The 20,819-nt window shown below is 42.0% G+C and overlaps 1 protein-coding gene across 1 annotated transcript; it reads left to right on the top strand.

Annotated features, from left to right (window-relative positions):
- The first annotated feature begins 732 nt into the window (after positions 1 to 732).
- Positions 733 to 20,000, top strand: Verm (LDLa and CE4_CDA_like_1 domain-containing protein vermiform). Its single transcript, XM_076791715.1, has 6 exons — positions 733 to 823; positions 3,650 to 3,782; positions 6,001 to 6,131; positions 15,768 to 15,917; positions 16,384 to 17,306; positions 19,004 to 20,000. Exons 1-6 carry the CDS (start codon positions 775 to 777, stop codon positions 19,235 to 19,237), a joined length of 1,620 nt encoding a protein of 539 aa, XP_076647830.1. The 5' UTR covers positions 733 to 774; the 3' UTR covers positions 19,238 to 20,000.
- The last annotated feature ends 819 nt before the right edge of the window (positions 20,001 to 20,819 follow it).

Genomic DNA, 20,819 nt, shown 5'->3' on the forward strand with positions numbered 1-20,819 from the left:
TTAGGTATACATTATTTAAAAAATGGCTGAAAACTTGGATAGACACAATCTTCTTATTTTTATAAAATAATGTAAAATACTCGCTTTTAATGCTCCGTAAACCTAGTGTCAATAACTCCAACAATCCTCAAATACTGCAACAGCTTGTCTAAATTCCTCGAATGTTTCTGTGCGTCAAATCCACGCATTCCCGACACGAATATATCAACCTCACAGCCATAGTAATCGCTGGACTGCGGATTTCGATGAGAAAGATGACTAGATGAGATAGAAAACTGTGAAAACACTCGAAGAATCCACAAATCTTACTGTATCACCCTAAAAGAAATATCTATGTAGCTGCTGTCTCTCGCAATCAATGCAGAGAATTTTCATTTTGCCACATATGCCTGGAAAATCGGCCATAGCTCTTGTTAACCGGTTACGAATCGTGGAAAAATCAATTTTCGTGGACAACGGTGCTCCATCGTGTTGCATATTTGCGAATGCGAAGTGGCGGAGACAAGTTTTCGGTTGGTCGTTTTGCTCTTAGAGGAGCAGAACGAGAGAGACGCAGACAGAATGGAATTCGTCGGATCGGTCTCGGGTTAGGATCGAAGGATCGGTTCGGATCTCGGTGTGGAGAAGGTGGCAGCACCGTCCGGAAGGTGAAAGTCCTTCGTCGAAGAGGAAGGAGTGGTGGTGCACATATAGAGGGGCGAGAGGGCGCGGCTTGTCCAGACACTCTTTGTCCCGACGACGACGACCACGGCGACGACGACGACGACGATCACCATGTCGCCGAAGTTCCTGTTCCTCCTCGGATCCCTGTTCGTGTTCGCCGGTGAGTACGCAAATGAAATCTCTTCCGTGTTTTCCCCGCGACACCCTCGCGACATTCAAATTTACCGCCGGAAATCGCTGGTGTCTCCTCTTCGAGCGTCTCGGAGATCTTCTCGAGTCAAAAGTCTCCGGCGATATACACCCATCGATCTTTTTTCGATACCGTTGATCCTCGTGCATCTGGTCTTCCACAATCTTTCCTCGCAAACATCGAATCACTAATCGCGCGCGTTTCTGTACGTCGACGTGTAGATTTCGTCCCGTTTCTCAGTGAAAGTTCTTCGAACAGAACCGAGAATCTCAGTCGACGAGAACGAGTTCTCTCTCGAAAGAGACGCATTCAGGTTCCGATCGGCTGTTTACTGGCGGTGAAAGTTGTTTTCGACGCTCTGGACGTTCCCTCTCGATCGTACGAGATCCCGAGAAACCTTCGATTCGCTCTATTACAGTTATACTCTCAAGGATTTATACTACTGTTTTCGTTATTCCCGTCGATTCTCTTGTTTTGCCTTCGGGCGAGGCTCTCGATACTTTTCTGATATATTTCAATTCTCCGAGCGATTTAAACGTTTATAGATCGCGTTTATACGATCCCCGAGGTGTCGGAAAAGTGAGCAGTACGTGTAAAAATGTTAGGGTATGGTTGTAATAATTAGTTGAGAATTCGGGAGGTTTGAGATGCGCGCGAGCGCTCAGAGAGATCCGGAGACTTCAACGGCTGCATAAGCGGTGCGTTTTACTGCGGTGCGCAACGGTCTCCTTCTGAACCTTCCCATTTAATTATTTATTTATCTGTAATTATAAAATCAACATCGATATGTTGCCGAAGCTGTAAGGAATCGTTCTATATAATTTTATTTCGTTAATCTCCGAGAACTTCAGTTTTGTGGATTTTCTATCTTAATCTGTGTTGAGGCTCTTGAAACTTGTAGCTGCTGGAATATTTATTTATTTACAGGATTACACATACACGATTACATGAATTCGATACATATTGAAATTATACAGAATATTCCACTCAAGACTCCTCCAATGGCTAGAACAGAATTTACACTCCTAACCTTCTCAAAAAGAAAAAAATATATATAAACCCATTCTACTTCAATCTCAGCAGTCGCAACATTCATTAATTCGTCGAACGAGGTATACACATAGTCGTCACATAAAATTGTACAATTAACCGAACGAGAACTTTGCCTGTTGTATTTTTATACGAATTCAGAAAATCATTTTCTTTATGACACAAGATTAGATTTTGCAGAGTTCGTCGCGTAGGTCGAGTTAAGAAAATGAGGCTGTGTTAAGTGGCGAATTGCTTGATCTTATTTAAGAATAATTATTTTCGTATTGCTCTGTACATTCTCCCCAAAAATTCCGTCATTGACCGCAAAAATGAAAATTCTCCGATAGGAAACAACATAAAGTACTCCGACGAGCGAATTATTTTTCACTTAGATAGAATAGAATATTTTGACGCCGTTGGAACAAAGAAACGTTTTCGAAAAGGACGACAAAGGCGGCAACGGGAATTTTTGCATTCGCAGTGACCGTCGCCGACGTGAAAGTTTAATGAAAGACGGCCGAGGTCCGGAAGCGGTCGATCACGATCGCGGATCACGATCGAGGGGGATCGAGAAGGGATCGAGGAGTCGGCTTTAACCGGAGAACCTACTTTGGAGAACCGCTGTCGCTTCCCTCCCCACCCCCGCCGTTCCGTTGCCCTGACATTTCCAAGACTTTCTACTTCTACGGGGGTTCACCGACCCCTGAACGTGTTCTCTCTGTGTCTCTACGATCTCCCTGGATCGCAACGATCGCGACATTTTCCGCGGTCGATCCCGCCGCGACTAGAGAACATGCCCTTTTTATTCAAATGTCAGAAACGACGCGCTCCGTTGTCTCTCCGTGTCCTTTGGCATCTTCGAATCGAACGGGGGCTGTGATCCCTTCGTTGATCCACGGTGGGAGAAACGGTGATCATGCTTCTTCTTCAGGTTTTTCTAGATTCTTATGCAGGATTTTCGTAACGAATTTTTCTTAGGGACTTTTCGTTAGAATTTATGTGGGGAATTTTTCTTTAAGGATTTTCATAGAGAATTTTTCTGGAGGATTTGTTTCTTTCTTTAGATTTTTCTCGGAGAATTTTTCTTTAAGGATTTTCATAGAAAATTTTTCTGGAGGATTTTCTTTTTCTTCAGATTTTTCTCGGAGAATTTTTCTTTAAGGATTTTCATAGAGAATTTTTCTGGAGGATTTGTTTCTTTCTTTAGATTTTTCTCGGAGAATTTTTCTGTAAGGATTTTCGTTGGAAATTTTTCAGAACTTTTGGTAGAGAATATCTTTGTGCAGGATTTTCTTTGAACAGGAAAAGGGGAAACTTTTATTTTTAATTTTAAATAGGAAAGTTTTATCAGTTCATCGATGGCAACTCAAGTTATCATTTCAATCTAGCCGAATAAAGATTGATTGTATTATTAAACCGGTTCTTTCTCAATTCCTCGAGCAAAAGAACGAACTGTTTCCTTTTCCTCGGGAAAGGAACAAGATGGCTACGTGTGTATGTAGGACTTTTTGTCGTGGAGCGTAGAAAGGCGTGAAGTATTATATTGATCGTGTGGTCGCGTTAGAGATTGTGCTCGTGAATCGAGAGTCGTTTATGTAATCGTCGATAGAAAGTACGTAATTGTCGATGGAGGGATGATAATGTTTTTCCTTTTGAAATTGTTTCTCTCTCCGCGAATTATCGAGCAGTCGGAGTCGATGTAGAATTAATGCAATCGTTGTTATTTAAATTCAGGTTGTAGTAACGTAACTTTTTAATTTTCAGTGTCGCTGGTTGGAGCCCAGGATGACGAGGGCGGCGACGGACTCGACGCGAATGCTGAAGAACTGTGTCAGGATCGTCCTGGAGACGAGTACTTCCGGTTGAACGTCGAGGGAGACTGTCGCGATGTCGTGAGGTAAATTTTGCAAAATCATTAATTACAAGGATCGTCTGCTACCACAAGATTTAAATATTTCGATGGTCAATTTTACGGAAGATTAATTCTCCAAGATTAAATTAAGCTCCGCAAAACATATGGACTTTTTCTTTTACAATTGAAGAGTAGTGTCAATCAGACAGATCCATTTCTCTTTTAAACTTTTACTTGTTAAGTCCGACATGTTTGTATATATTGCTGATTTGTTAATTACAAAGCAACACGTGCAAGTTTCGTTTAGTATCACTGTTATTTGACACAGTAAATTTTTCAAAATCATTAATTACATGGATCATCTGTTACCACAAGATTTAAATATTTCTATCGTCAATTTTACGGAAGATTAATTCTCCAAGATTAAATTAAACTCCGCAAAACATATGGACTTTTTCTTTTACAATTGAAGAGTAGTGTCAATCAGACAGATCCATTTCTCTTTTAAACTTTTACTTGTTAAGTCCGACATGTTTGTATATATTGCTGATTTGTTAATTACAAAGCAACACGTGCAAGTTGCGTTTAGTATCACTGTTATTTGACACAGGAAGTGTAAAACAATACCCTAGCTATTTTAACACTAGGTTTACGGAGCACTAAAAATGACTATTTTACATTTCCTTATAAAAATAACATGAATATATCAATGAAAATCTGTAGCCACTTTTTTAATAATATATACCTAGAGAAATCAATTTGTTAAATAGTTCCTCATGGATCCATGTTTGCAATCTCAACATTCGTGAATTAAAAATATTAGAATCCGTCGTTTTGACGGGTCCCGTAAATCTAGTGTTAACGCTGACAATATCAGTTATTGGAACTAAGAACATTTAAGAGTCCTCGGGTTGAAGGAAGTGAAAGGGTAGCGAAAGAGTAACGGCGGGAAATTCGAATCACGCGGTGCCGGTAAAACGAGTCCAGAAGGACGCGGCGGGAATAAAACATGTCAATAAGTGATCGGTGTTAACGGTATGCAGCGAGGTAGTAGTCAACAAGTCGGTAGAAGGCAAGGCGACGTCAAAGGGGAATTCAAAATGGCGAATTCCTCCGGTTCCTTGGCGATCGAATTCCGCGTTCGAAGGTTCAAGGCGAGCCTGATACCGGATACAGGACTACTCGCCTTCCAACTCATGCAAGTGACGACACATAATGTCCTGACTCATTCGAGCGTGAATTTACCTAGCCAAGGACGCGATCAGAATCGTGTGCAATCAGTGTTGCCAAAAATATAGACGCTGCACAGTCTCCCCGATAAACACAGACAGGATACACAGTCGATTTTTGAAGATGATTTCCAAACAAAATAGTGTCCAGCATAAATGTGTCCAAAAATATGAACATGATACAGTACATTTTTAAACACGATTGCCATCCACTGATCGAAATAACTAAATATGGCCATAATACAGTATATAACACTAGGTTTACGGAGCATTAACCCTTTGCACTCGGCGCTATTTTCATTATAAAACGAAATTTTTCTTCCGTATTAGAATATTTTCATTTTATTCATGCGAAACTGATTCGATTTCGATTATAATATTTAAACGTTTAGTAATCTGTTAGATACAAATTTTGTAATGTAACAAATATTTTGTAAAATTTCTCGCAATTTCTTTGAAATAATGCCACAATAATTTCTAGTGGTGCTTCAGAGTCACCACTCGAGTGCAAAGGGTTAAAAGTGAGTATTTCACATTACTTTATAAAAATAAGAAGAATGTGTCTGTCCAAGTTTTCAGTCATTTTTTAAATAATATATACCTAAGGAATTAAGTGTGTTGAGTAATTCCACGTAGATGGACCTTCACAATCTCAATAGTCTCAACAATCTCGTAAATTAAAAATATTAGAACCCGTCATTTTGACGGGTCCCGTAAACCTAGTGATAATATCCACTAAAAATGTTTCAAAAAATATAGACACAATACACTAGTAGGGCGTCCAACAAAATTGCGAAGATCGGGTTAAAGTAATGTCCAATAAATCAATAAAATTTCCAACTAGTCGATATAACATCCGTCGGAAACGCTTCTACAAGCACGTTACAATACAAAATTCCAGTAAAAAAAAAACAAATTGCAAAAAACGACCAGAAAGAACATCAAGGTCGGTGGAACAGTGTAAAAAGCGTCGCGAATTGTTGGCGATCATTGTCGACCGATAAAATCGAACCAAAGGACCGTGAAATTCGCAGATGCGACAAAGCGACCGAGATCGGCGTGACCAGGTTGGCGACGGTGCGTTGCCCGACAGGGTTGGCCTTCGACATCGAGAGGCAGACCTGCGACTGGAAGACGAACGTGAAGAACTGCGACCAGCTCGAGAGTAAGCAGAACGTTTCACGAACCCGTTAACTAAACAACGCCCCGTTTTTTCTTTCTGCCCGGATCGAACAGGTGCACCAAGTCTGGACTGAAACAGATCACCTGCCCGAGCGGATTGGCCTTTGACCTGGACAAACAGACCTGCGACTGGAAGGGCAAAGTCACCAACTGTGACAAGCTCGAGAGTAAGTCGAGATGCTGAGACCTGGCTGGACCGGTACAGCAATCTCCGTTTCCGGTCCCGGTTTTCCCGAAAACGTGCGTTCGTATCACCTGCTTCTTTGCGAAATCTCACCTCTGTCCCACCATTCAGTCTTTTCTCTGTGGTTTTTTTTACTGCTCCGGAGAGTCCTTTACAATTTGTAGAAGCTTTGAAAATTAGTCCGAAGATCGCCAATTTTGCTATTCTCTTGGAGCGTTGTTTCAATTTTTCTGAGGGTTCAGAATGTGTCGATCTTATTTTCCGAGCTTCTATAAACGATTTCTAATTTAGTTTTGACTTTTCTCAGTGGTTTCTTTTTTACTGCTCCGGAGAGTCTTTTACAATTTGTAGAAGCTTTGAAAATTAGTCCGAAGATCGCCAATTTTGCTATTCTCTTGGAGCGTTGTTTCAATTTTTCTGAGGGTTCAGAATGTGTCGATCTTATTTTCCGAGCTTCTATAAACGATTTCTAATTTAGTTTTGACTTTTCTCAGTGGTTTCTTTTTTACTGCTCCGGAGAGTCTTTTACAATTTGTAGAAACTTTGAAAATTAGTCCGAAGATCGCCAATTTTGCTATTCTCTTGGAGCGTTGTTTCAATTTTTCTGAGGGTTCAAAATGTGTCCATCTTATTTTCCGAGCTTCTCTAAACGATTTCTAATTTAATCTAATCTAATTTGTCTTGTACAATTTTTTAGTGAATTTTTGAATTTTTCCGAGCTTCTGTTTTCAATAAATAGTCAATAGGGAATTAAAAATACAGTTTCGAGGATTTAGATTGAGCTGTGTCTCGATCGGCATTTTATATCATTTTTGGATCGTCCACTTTTATTTGAAGAGTTGATTTTTGTGTGTTTCGAGGAAGTTCGCAGAGGCACGGTGTGGATGCATTTTTTGGGGAAAAGCGCAGGTTCCTGAACATTTAGACTGCACCTTCGTGTCAAGGATGCTGCGAAATGTTGTAGGGGAAACGGAGTAGCCCGGTTCGTTCGTAGACTCGCAACGTAGCACGCACCATTCTGTAATTCTACTAACGCACGATTTATCCTCACTTATATCTTGACTCACCCTTTACTCTTCTCGTCTCCTCGTCTCTCTACAATCTTCAAACCTGGATCTTCATGCGTTTCTAGCATAATCAATCGTTTCAACATCGGCACGATCGGATAATAAAAAAGAATTTCATTAATCGATATACCGAATCTCAACTCTGAACAGAAAATGTAAATTAATTTCGAAGGATTTGCAATTTGTTTCAATAATGACATTACAATATCGGTGTGATCGGTTGATAATTTCATTGCTCGATGCTCGGTTACAGTTTTGTCCGTAGATTTTGCAACACTTTATTATCCGTGTTATAGTATTCTGCTAAATAGAACGTTACGCGAACGTTGTAAAAATGGCCGTCGATCGCGCGAATGCCAACAGAAAGTGAAAATGTGCCGGCAGTTGCGTGCCACAACGTTCGTAATTATTCGAACGGCTCGTACGAGCAGTCTCCCTCGATTACAGCTTTCTAAATTTCCTAATTAACAAGCAGCCCGCTCTCGAAAGATCAACGCGTTTCTTTCATCCTGAATCTTTCGGGAACATTCGCCAACAGGATGAACGACGCTGAAAACTCGTTCCGCCATTTTTAACCGGAACACGTACTCTGATAATACTTCTTAAGAGGGTATGTTCATTCAGAGCCGTCAATTTTCGACAATTTAGGAGAACACAAATGATTAAGGTTATTACAGATCAAGTGTTCCAAAATTTCGCATAAATTTCTTCACACACATACAACAGAGATATCTCTTTATACGGTGAACTCAAAATTATATCAGTATCAACGATAGTTTTCTTTTTTACCGCTTTAAAAAGTTTCTGCTTCATACGACTGCCATTTTGTTGAAAATTGTTTCTCCTTCGTCATTCTTTTCGAAAGATAAGAGGCATGTGTGTAAAATTTGAGGGGTATTGACCAATTCATTGTTGAGACGTCACGGGGCAGCCGTGTAATTTAAATAATAATAACTTGCACGAAAATTACAGTGTTATTATTTTTAGTTTGTTAAAAATTGTTTCTCCTTCGTCATTCTAGTTCGAAAGATAAAGGCGCGTGTGTAAAATTTGAGGGGTATTGACCAATTCGTTGTTGAGACGTCACGGGGCATCCGAGTAATTTAAATAATAATTACTTGCACGAAAATTACAGTGTTATTATTTTTAGTTTGTTAAAAATTGTTTCTTCTTCGTCATTCTAGTTCGAAAGATAAAGGCGCGTGTGTAAAATTTGAGGGGTATTCACCAATTCGTTGTTGAGACGTCACGGGGCAGCCGAGTAATTTAAATAATAATAACTTGCACGAAAATTACAGCGTGTTAAAAATTGTTTCTTCTTCGTCATTCTAGTTCGAAAGATAAAGGCGCGTGTGTAAAATTTTAGGGGTATCGACCAATTCGTTATTCAGACGTCACGGGGCAGCCGTGCAATTTAAATAATAATAACTTGCACGAAAATGACAGTGTGTTATGCTGAAACACATGCGGTAGAAGTATAGAAAAATTTCGAGACGCTATGATAGCCTAACTTTTGGGCTTTTGATCTCGAAAGTTGATCTGAAAAGTGACAGCTCGGCATATCCCGTGAAGCGAAAAATTCGGCGTTGATTGGAAAGAATCGAGGGAAAACGGAAGATTAGAGTAGTCGTATTCGGTGCTGGCACGTTCGAATAATTGCGAACGGCACCGTGCACGTAAGTGACTTTCGAGAGACGCTGTAATCTCCGGTCCGGCCACTTTCGATTCGCCGGTTTCAAGACAGGTTTCGATTTTGAGCGAAAGTATGCTCGCGGGTTCTGGCCGAGAGACGGGGCGCGGAGACGAGAAGCTCTCGAGCGGTCGCTCTCGAATTATTCTAACCCAGTTTCGAGCCCATATTCTCACCGGTTTATATATATATTCGCTTACCCACCTTTCCTGCTCCCCTGCTAGCTCGGTGTCCCGTCGACTCACCTTGCTCGACTAACAACCGTGAAAATGTGAACACGCACTATACCCACCGCCTACGGTCCGGTGGAAAACGCTTGCCAGATTTGTTGCTTCACGTGCCGGCCTCCTTCGCAGACCTCGCCGTGCGGGCCCCGCCATTTTTCCGATAAATGTACAATATACCCCGTTCAGAGTAGTACGAAAGAACACACTTCGGTTCGAGTCTCGGATTTATTTCGGCCGAAATTAATTCCTTTGGTGTGGATCTTTACGCAAAATAAAAATGTCCCGACTCGATCGCGAGAAACGGAAGTGAAATGAAAGGAAACTTTTTCTTTTAAGAGTAGCGAAAGAGGTCAGGAATAATGTCACAATGTTCTTAACCAGTTGAGCGCGTTCGACGTGTGTACGCGTCAATCCGAAACGTAATTCTTTCTCGTTTTGTTTTACTGTTTTCGTAAAATTTATAATAGCCGCATTTGGCCTGCGTTCGACGTATATATTCCTCATTTGCTCGATTTTAACTCTTAGCACTCGAGTGGTGACTCTGAAGCACCACTAGGAATTATAATTGTTGAAATTGTTGGCATTATTTCAAAGAAATTACAAAAAATATTGCAAAATATTTGTTACATTACGAAATTTGTATTCAATAGATTACTAAACATTTAAATGTTATATGTGGAAATCGGATCGGTTTCGTATGAATAGAATGAAAATATTCTAAGACGAAAGAAAAATTTCGAGCGCAAAGGGTTAATTCCGCGCCGTGGGGGATTTCTCAAATTAAACTCCACAGTTAACCGGTTAAAGTCTTCCCTTCGTTTTTTTTTTCATTAATAATCATACCGATACAAACGTTCTTGTGGAGAGTTTCGTTTTTTGACAAACATGGCTACAGTTTGAGACACTGTAAAAATTGGAAAGAATTGTTAATAATTAATTGAAGCAGGAAAGAAATGTTTCGATTGTTATTACCGTCTTGTAACGGACGCAGAAAATTTGTGTTTCGCATAAAGATCCGCAGTCTAACGCCGACCGTTGCTGTTACCTCGAGGATTTTCATTAATTTCGCCGCAACTACGAATAAAAATGAACTGTCCAATTTCTCGAAATCTGTCGAACAAGACACCCCGAAATTCGAAAACAAATGTCCCGGTCGATTTTCAATAATGAAACTCTCGATTGCCAGCTACCCCACGCGCAGAACGCGTGGTCTGATCGCGCAAAAAACCGCAAAGAAACCTCGACCGATCTTTGAGACACGTTCCTGTCGCAACAGCCCCGGCCGGCTATCGAATCCGCAATTTTATCCGAAACCGTTTTTGTTCGGCAACAAAACCTCGTACCGTAACCGTAACCGTTCGGCCATTTTGCACGGGCGTCGGCGAACAAAAGGAAAAGTTCGCGTTAGACATATTGCCCCACGGTCTGTCTCTCGTAATCGAGGCTGGCACGCAACCGCTTCTTAGCTTTACAGTAAAATCCGCCTCACACCTGTACATATTATTAAACACTGCCCACGTATACATACATACATACATACATACATACATACACAAGTTCATACATGCGCGAGCAAACGTATAAAATTCTTTTCTCCTCGCTCCAGGTACGAGGTAGCACGTTCTCGATCGCTGATCTCTATTTTTTCTCTCGTCTTTTTCTTCTTCTTCTTCTTCTCCCCTTCTAGGCATCTCTTTCTCTGTCTGTTTCTTCACCGATCACTCTCTCTCTCTCTCTCACTCTCTCACTCTCTCTCTCTCTCTCTCTCTCTTTCTGCATCTAGATCGGTTTCGCTTCGACGATCTGGCCTCCTTACACCAGAGCTCCTCGTTATTCAGACTCGAGGCTCGCTTTAGCCGCGAGTACCACGGCTATCGATCATTTCTTTCTCCATTCTATCAGCCTCCCCACCTCTCTCTCTCGCTCTCTCTCTCACTCTCTCTCTCTTCTCTTCATTTCTCTCTATCTCTGTCTCCAATTTTCATCTCGTCCTCGAGCCGTCATCGAGCCGAGTCCTGCGTGAGGCTTTTCTCATAATATTCCCTCTCTCTGTCTCTCTCTGTCTCTCTCTCTCTTTCTCTCTCTCTCTCTCTCTCTCTATCTCTGTTTCTCTCTCTCTCTCTCTCTTCTCTCACGGTCGAACAGACTCGTCAGTCGCAGACTCGTCCTCCCAGCAGATTTAATTGCTCCGATTCGCTGTTCCGAGGGGCGACGCGCCTTTGAAAGATGCAACAGGAGAGGGAATCGCAATTAGAAGCTCGCGCGTAATTGTTGCAGTTCTGTCTTGGGCTCTCTTGTAAATTCGTGGCTCTCGAAATAGTTTTCCTTTTTCTTTTTTTCGGGATCGAGAGCCGTCGTCCTTCTTTCGGGGCTACTTTTTCTTTTTCTATGTCTCGGAGAGTCATTTTTTTATGGTTTCTGATGATATACCTGTGGAAGTCATATTTTTATGGTTCCTGAGGATATACCTGTTGAAGTCATTTTTTTATGGTTTCTGAGGATATACCTGTTGAAGTCATTCTTTTATGGTTTCCGAGGATATACCTGTGGAAGTCATTTTTTTGTGGTTTCTGAGGATATACCTGTTGAAGTCATTCTTTTATGGTTTCCGAGGATATACCTGTGGAAGTCATATTTTTATGGTTCCTGAGGATATACCTGTGGAAGTCATATTTTTATGGTTCCTGAGGATATACCTGTGAAAGTCATTTTTTTATGGTTTCTGAGGATATACCTGTGGAAGTCATATTTTTATGGTTTCTGAGGATATACCTGTGGAAGTCATATTTTTATGGTTCCTGAGGATATACCTGTGGAAGTCATTTTTTTATGGTTTCCGAGGATATACCTGTGGAAGTCATTTTTTTATGGTTTCTGAGGATATACCTGTTGAAGTCATTTTTTATGGTTTCTCAGGATATACCTGTTGAAGTCGAAAGTTTACTGGTGACTTTAATGTTTTTTCTTTTCTCGAGGCTGTTTTCTTCTGAAACTTGTCTCTTCGAAATTCACTCGTTTCATGCTGTACGCCTGAAAAACAGTAACACCGTTAAGCCTTCGTTAAGAATTGTACGTTGTTTTATTCGCCACAATTGTGCAAAGCGATACATTCGCACTCCGCGCATTAACGAATTACAACACGAATATATTAAAACAGGAATTGAGTGTACGCTAATTGCATCAGCGAGTGGTTCGATCAGATAAAGAAGAAATAACGACCGTGTTGTATTCTAATCTTGTTATTATAAATGTAGTGTAGAATTTGATAGACTTTCGAGAAAATAAAAGTAAATGCAACACTCTATCCTTTGTTGTATATGATTCGCGTAAATAAAATTCTAATCAATTTTTGAGAATCCGGTGTGTTTATCAGGCCAATTCACAGTGTGTAACAAATACTATGCATAAATTACCAGAACAACAAAGTCAAAGTCAAATGAAAAATACTCCGAGTATTTCAACACTTTTAAAAATTAATTACTCTCTCTCTCTCTCTCTCTCTCTCTCTCTCTGAAGCACCTGTTGCGTAAACAGTCGACCTCTCAAACAGAAAAGCAACCATATCAAAAAAAGCCTCACCAGAGTCACCAGACAAATCATTTAACATGTTCGCTACCACCAACAGTCTAATTAATTTTATACACTTTGCTATTTAAGACCGTAATACATAGCATAATATTTGACACAGTTTACTCATAGTTAAATTAATTTTATCCACTTGGTTGTCGGATTTTAATAATGTTCAGAAATGTTACGACAATCTCCTGCCAATTTCTTTCGACATTTCATGGAGGAACGTTTAATAAAATATTTGAACCATTAAGCTAAACGACAAAAAGCACTAAATTGTTTTAGTATTCCATAAAGCTGGCGCGTTGCATAAAACATCGTAACAGTGATAGCGAGCATGTTGAAACGCCCAAACCATATCGGAGCAGTTGAGTCGGTTTTCAAAATCGAATTCGAACGCGTCTCTGTTCTAAAAAAACAAATAAATAAATGAACAAAATCAAAACGGAAGAGAATCCGTCTCTCCTGAAATCTTCTGCTATCTGTTCTCGCCTTGGTCCGCGGCCATCATTTCCAGAAAAATCGCCTCTAAATGTTTGTCTCTCACGTGTTCTTTGCGTGCGAATCGCTGCGAGCCCACGAAAAAAAAAGAAAAAAAGAAAAAACAGCCGAATCACACGCATCTCGACGTTCGAGTATAGTTTATTGTTTCCTCGCGATGGTTCCTCCGAAAATAGAGCTGTCTGTTCGAGGCTCGAACGAGATCTCTCGATGGTTTCCTCGAGGAATCCGAGGAGAAATCGGCGCCTCTCTCTCTGGCGCACGCGCGCGGAAAATAATTACTTTCGATCGTAAGAGAAACTTTCGTTTCTCGACCCCTTCCGGTGGATCGTTTTGCATCTTCCCGTCGCAAGCTGACAGCCAGCAAAACCAGATCCGCACCCCGAACAGAAAGAAAAACTGAATCGGCGAACAATCCGCCATGGAAACCCAGCCAGTGGCGTAGGAACGACTCTCGATCACTCGAAATATACAAACGACAGATACCAGCAACAGAAAGTTCTTTCCACGCACAAAAAAAAACCCATTTCCCTTAATCCGATATTCATTAACACTTTGAAAACACTCGAAAATCCCATGGAATCGAAGCGCAGTTGATTCAGCGACACGGGGTTGCAAAATTCCATAAAACTCGGAGTAATTTATCTAGTGAAACGAGGATTGCAAAATTCCATAATATCGGAGTAACTTATTTAGCAGAACAAGGATTGCAAAAATTACGAATACATTAGCGTAACGATTAATTTTCACTGTTAATCTCCGTGCTTGTGAAATTTTGCCGATTCAAAGGAAGGAAATGGATTTAATTTGCTGTTTAATTATTTTCGGGAAGAACTTTCTCGGCAAACTTATTGACGCTTTCGCGACAGAGATTGAATCGTTCGTCCCGTTACGGGGTGACGTTTAGGATCGAGATCCCGGGAATCTTGATCATAGTTGGAACAGTCACGAAAGCGTCTAGCTCCCAAGTCACACGTGTATATAATAATGTTTGCGTGTACATATTAGACGACACAGCCGAAACCAACAACGGTGAATCGTGATTCTCCGTAGAAGAGGTAATTAGTTTGACGATTAATACTTGAGATGGCGAGAGGTACCGTACAGCTTTGGACTTGGGTAAACATTAATTCAGCACGTGACGGCTTTAACCCTTTGCGGATCGTCCCAGAAACGACGGATCCGACGTGTGTTGGATCGTTCCGATCGATTTTCATTGATCCGAGCGTTCCGTGGGAACGCCGCGCCGCGGAGGGTTAATTGCGTTGCGTTTGAGACGAGCCTCGTAATTGGGATCGATTCCTTCATCTCGCTTCGCGTGTCGATTCGGCATAATTCCCTAGACAAATCTTCCTTGACCCTTCAGCACTCGAGTTGCGACTCTGTGGCGCCATTATTAAATTTGTTCGTATTTAACGGATCACTAAACACTTAAGTATGAGATATTACAACAGATTCTTATCCATAAAATTAACAATAAATGCGACTGACGTATATTGCTTTGTAACAGTGACAAGACCGTGCCCACTCAGACTTCATACAACTTTTATTGTAATATGTGCTTCAATGAACAGGTTCATTAGAAAATTTCCGATGAAAACATTTTTACAATTTCAGTAATTGTAAAAGAAAAAATTAGGAACCAGTCATTTTGACTGTTCCGGTCGTTCTAGTGTTAGAAAAAGAATATCCTAGATCGGAAGAAATATTTAACACTAGAACTACCGAACAAGTCGAAATGACTGGTCCCTAATTTTTTCTTTTACAGTCGCAGAAGTTACAAAAATGTTTTCATCAGAAATTTTTCAATGAACTTATTCATTGAAGCACATATTACAACAAAAGTTGTATGAAGTGAATGGATACAGTCTCGTCACTGTCACAAGGCAAAATATACATCAGTCGCATTTGTTGCTCGGTAGCTCTATCGTTAAAAATCAACGCTTGATTAATAAAACAGTCGAAGAAGTAATTCCCGCGATAAGTTTTAACTCAGCTATTTTGATTGCAACGATCACAATTAAATTTTTAGGTAATAAACGGGTTAAAATAGCTCCGAGTGCGAAGGGTTAAGTTCGTTCCGAATCGATGCTATTTGACAATGTTTAAAGTTCCGTTTCGGGGTAATCAGAGATAATGAAGAGTTGTTAACCGTGTTTGTTAATCACTGTGCGCCAGTCGCGCGACTCGTCCTTCGATCCAAGTAGATTGTGGTTCCTGCGCCGCTGTGTAATCCCTGTATATAAATTGGGGGAGAAATGAAAGTAGACCTGTACGACACCCCGCGGTAAACGTCGAACAGGAGAGCAGTAGTATCGATGTAGTTGGTGTGTATCGAGGTCGCGGGAACCGGCCCCGCTAACGAGTATTACGTTTGCAGAGCCGCGTAAGGTCTTGCCCATCCTGAGGACCGACGAACCGGTCTGCCCCGAGGGGAAATTGTCGTGCGGTAACGGCGAGTGCGTCGACAAGGAGCTCTTCTGCAACGGTAAACCGGACTGCAAGGACGAATCCGACGAGAATGCCTGCAGTGAGTACCTACGCTGACGATCGATCGATCCCCTCCCCGATCCCACCGACGTCCATCCTTCACAAAATTACCCGAGACGAGATTCCGAAAGGATTCTTCGTTCAAAAATCCACGAGTTCCAAAGGTCCAAGATCTCTGAACTCAAAGGTCCAAAGGATTATGCTCCGAGAATTTCGAGGTCTACAAGTCCTAGGATCCAGGGATCAAAAGGGACCAGAGGTGGGTCCTTGGGTCCAGAGATCCAAGCTCGGAAGAGTTCTATAATCCTTCAAAAATTCTATAATCCAGGATTTCAAAATCCTGCAATCCAGGGACTCGAAGCTCGGATCTCCCCGTAACCTCAGAAATCAGAGAAAACTCTCCGCGATTCCAAAACCTCAAAAGAGACTCCGAAGAATCCCTGGATCCGGAATTTCCAAAAGCCGAACCCCGAATTCCAGGCTAACCGCGTCGTTTGCCATTACAGCCGTGGAGACCGACCCTAACCGCGCGCCGGATTGCGACCCGACCCAGTGCGTACTTCCGGATTGCTATTGTTCGGCGGACGGTACTCGAATTCCTGGGAACATCGAGCCGTCGCAGGTGCCTCAGATGATCACGATCACGTTCAACGGGGCGGTGAACGTGGACAACATCGATCTATACGAGGACATCTTCAACGGGCAGCGTCAGAACCCGAACGGCTGCCAGATCAGAGGCACCTTCTTCGTCTCTCACAAGTACACCAACTACTCTGCGGTGCAAGATCTTCATCGCAGAGGCCACGAGATCTCTGTGTTCTCTTTAACGCACAAGGACGATCCCCAGTACTGGACCCAGGGAACTTACGACGACTGGTTGGCCGAAATGGCGGGTGCCCGTTTGATCATAGAGCGTTTCGCTAACATAACCGACGGCTCCATCATCGGTATGAGGGCTCCCTATCTTCGCGTCGGTGGCAACAAGCAGTTCGAGATGATGGCCGATCAGTTCTTCGTCTACGACGCTTCCATCACCGCTTCCCTGGGACGCGTGCCCATCTGGCCCTACACCCTCTACTTCAGAATGCCGCACAAGTGCAACGGAAACGGCGGAAATTGTCCCTCGAGGTCGCATCCGGTCTGGGAGATGGTGATGAACGAGCTGGACAGAAGAGACGATCCGACTTTCGACGAGTCGCTGCCCGGTTGTCACATGGTCGACTCTTGCTCCAACATTCAGAGCGGGGAACAATTCGCCAGGCTGCTCAGGCATAACTTCAACAGGCACTTCAACAGCAACCGTGCTCCGCTCGGACTTCACTTCCACGCTTCCTGGCTGAAGAGCAAGAAGGAGTACAGGGAGGAGTTGATCAAGTTCATCGAAGAGATGCTGGCCAGGAGCGACGTGTACTTCGTTACCATGGTCCAGGTCAGTGGCTCTTTCGCAATGCTCTGTATTAGACTACATCCTCTTGTCTTGTCTTCTCAGGTCCTACGGAAAAAATGGACGAATCAAATGAAATTTTCGCGCAATTCAGACACCGTTCCCAATTGATTAAAATTATTGAGGAAAGGGAACGCACATTTTTGTTCGACCTTCGTCTCTCGGAATTGATCGAGACGATTTTTATTTTTCATGAAGACCTGCTGTGTAGATTCTTCTTTCTCACTTTTGTCTTTCTAGTTTTTTCTTCTTCTTCCTTGTTCTCCAGTTTGGAAGAAGCATCCTTCAATTCTTCACGATTGATCCTTTTTTCTTCGTCTTCTCGTTGGAATTTCCTAAAAGTAGATTTCTCAACTCGCTTCTTTCGTATAAAACGTTCGCAGAATTGAGAATATTATTACAGCATCTTCCCGAACACTGTGTCCAAAGTGTGTACAATGTCTGCGTGTTTGAACGTTATCGACGAAAAATGATCGATGAGGGAGCTGTTAGCTGGACAGATGATGAAGGAGGGATACAAGCTGGATTCTTTTAGAATTTCAGTTTGATGGAGATGCGGAGGAGTGCCCGCAACGACAAGATACGCTCGAAATCGGTTTCCGATCGAGCCACCGCGTCGCTAAAACTGTTACCACGACCGTTTCAGATTATTTCAATCAATCTCCGTCGTTCAATCCCGCAGCATCACCGAGTTTCTCATTCCTGATCCACGAAGCCCCGCGTCGTGGTTTTATTTCGCTTCGCTGCAATTTATTTTCCGCTTTCAATCTGACCGGTTATTCTCTATTTTTCTCCCCCCTCTCTCTCTCTCTCTCTCTCTCTCTCTCTCTCTCTCTCTCGTTTTCTCTTCGTCTCGTTCTGACAGGTTCGATTTGCTTGCAAGCTCCCTCGACCGCTGTTGTAATCCATTAAGACTCCTTCTACAGCTTCTATTCCCGAACGCGTTGTTTCCATTTTGTTCACTGAACCACAAAATTATTCCTTATATAATAGTAAAAATCGTCTGCGAAGATCGTTATAAAAATATTTGTCGAAGAAAATGAAAATCGAAAGATGATCGAACACAATTGAACAACATCAAATTACAGCACCGGACATAATGTTACTGTCGTGATTTTGACAAAGTTCAACGCTGCTACTAGTCTCTCAAATTTAACCCTTTGCACTCGAAGCCATTTTAACGCGAAAACGAAACATTTTTTCCGACCTAGAATATCTCCCTGCTATATATTTGTTTTCATGTTGTACATACGAAAATGGTGCAATTTACTCGTACAATACTGAAGTGTTTAGTAATTTATCAAATACAAACAAATTTAATAATGCGAAACATATTTTGAATAATGATACAGCAATTTTTAGTGCTGCCTTGCAATCACCATTCGAGTGCTAAGAGTTAATGCTAATTCACTTACACGAAATATCTATCTCTCTCCTCAATAATTCAATGAAACAAGTATGATTTCAAGTTCGTTTTCAGAAATGAAACGGAGACGTTAGAGATGTAATTAAACATGGAATTAAATCTTTTCCAAGAAAATAATGATCGAAAGCCACAACAGTTAAGAGTACCTGATACTCGTCAACGTCGAACAAAAATGAGAATTAAAAATATGAGCAGTACGAGATTGTAGAATCGTATCGAACATTGTCTGACCAGCAACGTCCCATTCTACTTGCAGGTGATCAAGTGGATGCAGACTCCGACAGAGTTGTCAGCCCTCCGGGACTTCCAGGACTGGAAAGAGACCTGCGACGAGAAGGGTCAGCCGTACTGTTCCCTTCCGAATGCGTGTCCCTTGACGACCAGGGAGCTGCCAGGTGAAACCCTTCGCCTGTTCACCTGCATGGAGTGCCCGAACTATTACCCGTGGCTGTTGGACCCGACCGGTGACGGGTTCACCGCGAACAAATGAGCGGTCGCAGACAGCAAATCGGTCGATCGAGACCGCGTCGGATCGAGGATCACGCGGGATCGATCCTAAAGACCGTGCAGGATTTTCCATTATAGAGAGAGAGAGAGAGAGAAGCGGGGAAAACGTTTCGCGACGCAGGATGTTTCCTACCGATGAGATTGGAGCATCCTTCGAGTCGAATGCTGACGCGAAATCATTGCAAAATTTCATTAACGGAACCCTATCGATTATTCTAGAGGAATCGTCATTCTAGAAAATTTCCTTCAGAGCGTCAAAGCTCGAAGGATGTCTGCAAAAATTGATCGATAACGCGTACAGACTTAGGTAGAATTTTTCTTTTTGTTTGGAAGGGTATGTAAGAAACGAGTTGTAATTTGTGAATTAATTTGAGAGGATTGTCCTTCGCGTCAGGATTTTACAGCAAGCGTTCGCGAAACGTTTCGATCGCCGATTGCGAACGAAAGGATTCGCCTCTTGAGAGGAAGGAGCGAGTCCTCCGAGAGGACACTCGACTTGTACATAACCACCGTATTACCTTGCCCTCCCTGAGTACCCTCAGCTCCCCAGAATCTCACCGGCTCGTCGGTCCTTTTGCTGAGGATCGATCGTCATCCGGAAGGATCGTCGCTCGAAGGACTCGACGCCGGATTGTCCCTTGGTTACACGTTTTTTTTTTTTAGCGGTTAAGAGGCGCGCGAGAGGTTAACGTGATTTTTAGAATATTCCTTAAAGTATTTCTGAATAAACGTTTTACGAAAACTTACGCCCTGCGGTGTCCCTTCCGTCTCCAGTTCATTACAAAAGATCCTTCTCGTCCCTAAAAAAGAAAGGAAGAACATTTTCCTTGATGAACAATTCATTATTCGAACGCGTTAAGTAATTAAGGATTTGTTTCTTTAGCTCGAGTAAATTGCCAAAATTCTTATTCTTATTATTCGAACGATCATTTCGACTGTTTAAAATTGCAATTTCGAAAAGAGTAAAAACAAAATGAAAGCATCGGAGTTTAATTATCGTTAGAGCGATCAATGTTTACTTAGGTTGCAATTTCGAGGATTGCAAGCGTTGTGTCGGTCCTAGGAAGCTTCCCGTCGACAAATTATCGTGTCCTGCGCCAGGATCGAAGCATTTTATTATTCCAATCGAGGACACGCTCCCGGTAGCCTTGAAAGTAATCGATAGGCGGCAGCCTGCGGTTCGTAAAATGTCACTTCATGCTCGTCCTTTCGATTTCGGACAACATTCCTTCTCGGCCACGAGTCCTGATTCAGCAATCGAAATGGCGGGGAGCATTCCTTGGACTTTCTTCGGGATCGACTCGCGAGAAATTTCTCTTGGCAATTATCGAAAGATGTTTACTTATTTTGTTGCTTCTAAAAATATGTTTACCCATTAACGATAATATTTAGCACTTTACTTCGTTACAGTATGTCCATTCGTTTCGAACTGGTAATTGTGACTACGACAGTAGTGTTTAGTTACAATAAATATGTATTACCTGTGCACTAGCTTATCGTCAAAATGAATGGATAATTAACTTGAGAAGTTGCTTGTTAACACGTAATTTGTTTCGCTATCTTAT

The sequence above is a fragment of the Halictus rubicundus genome, chromosome 8 (genome assembly GCF_050948215.1).
Source record: "Halictus rubicundus isolate RS-2024b chromosome 8, iyHalRubi1_principal, whole genome shotgun sequence".
In the NCBI taxonomy this organism is placed as follows: Eukaryota; Metazoa; Arthropoda; class Insecta; order Hymenoptera; family Halictidae; genus Halictus; species Halictus rubicundus.

Coding starts and splice junctions, on each gene's coding strand:
- Verm (XM_076791715.1), top strand. CDS start 775: ATGTCGCCGAAGTTCCTGTTCCTCCTCGGATCCCTGTTCGTGTTCGCC. Junction 824..3,649: donor ATCCCTGTTCGTGTTCGCCG/GTGAGTACGCAA, acceptor TTTAATTTTCAG/TGTCGCTGGTTGGAGCCCAG. Junction 6,132..15,767: donor GAACTGCGACCAGCTCGAGA/GTAAGCAGAACG, acceptor TTACGTTTGCAG/AGCCGCGTAAGGTCTTGCCC.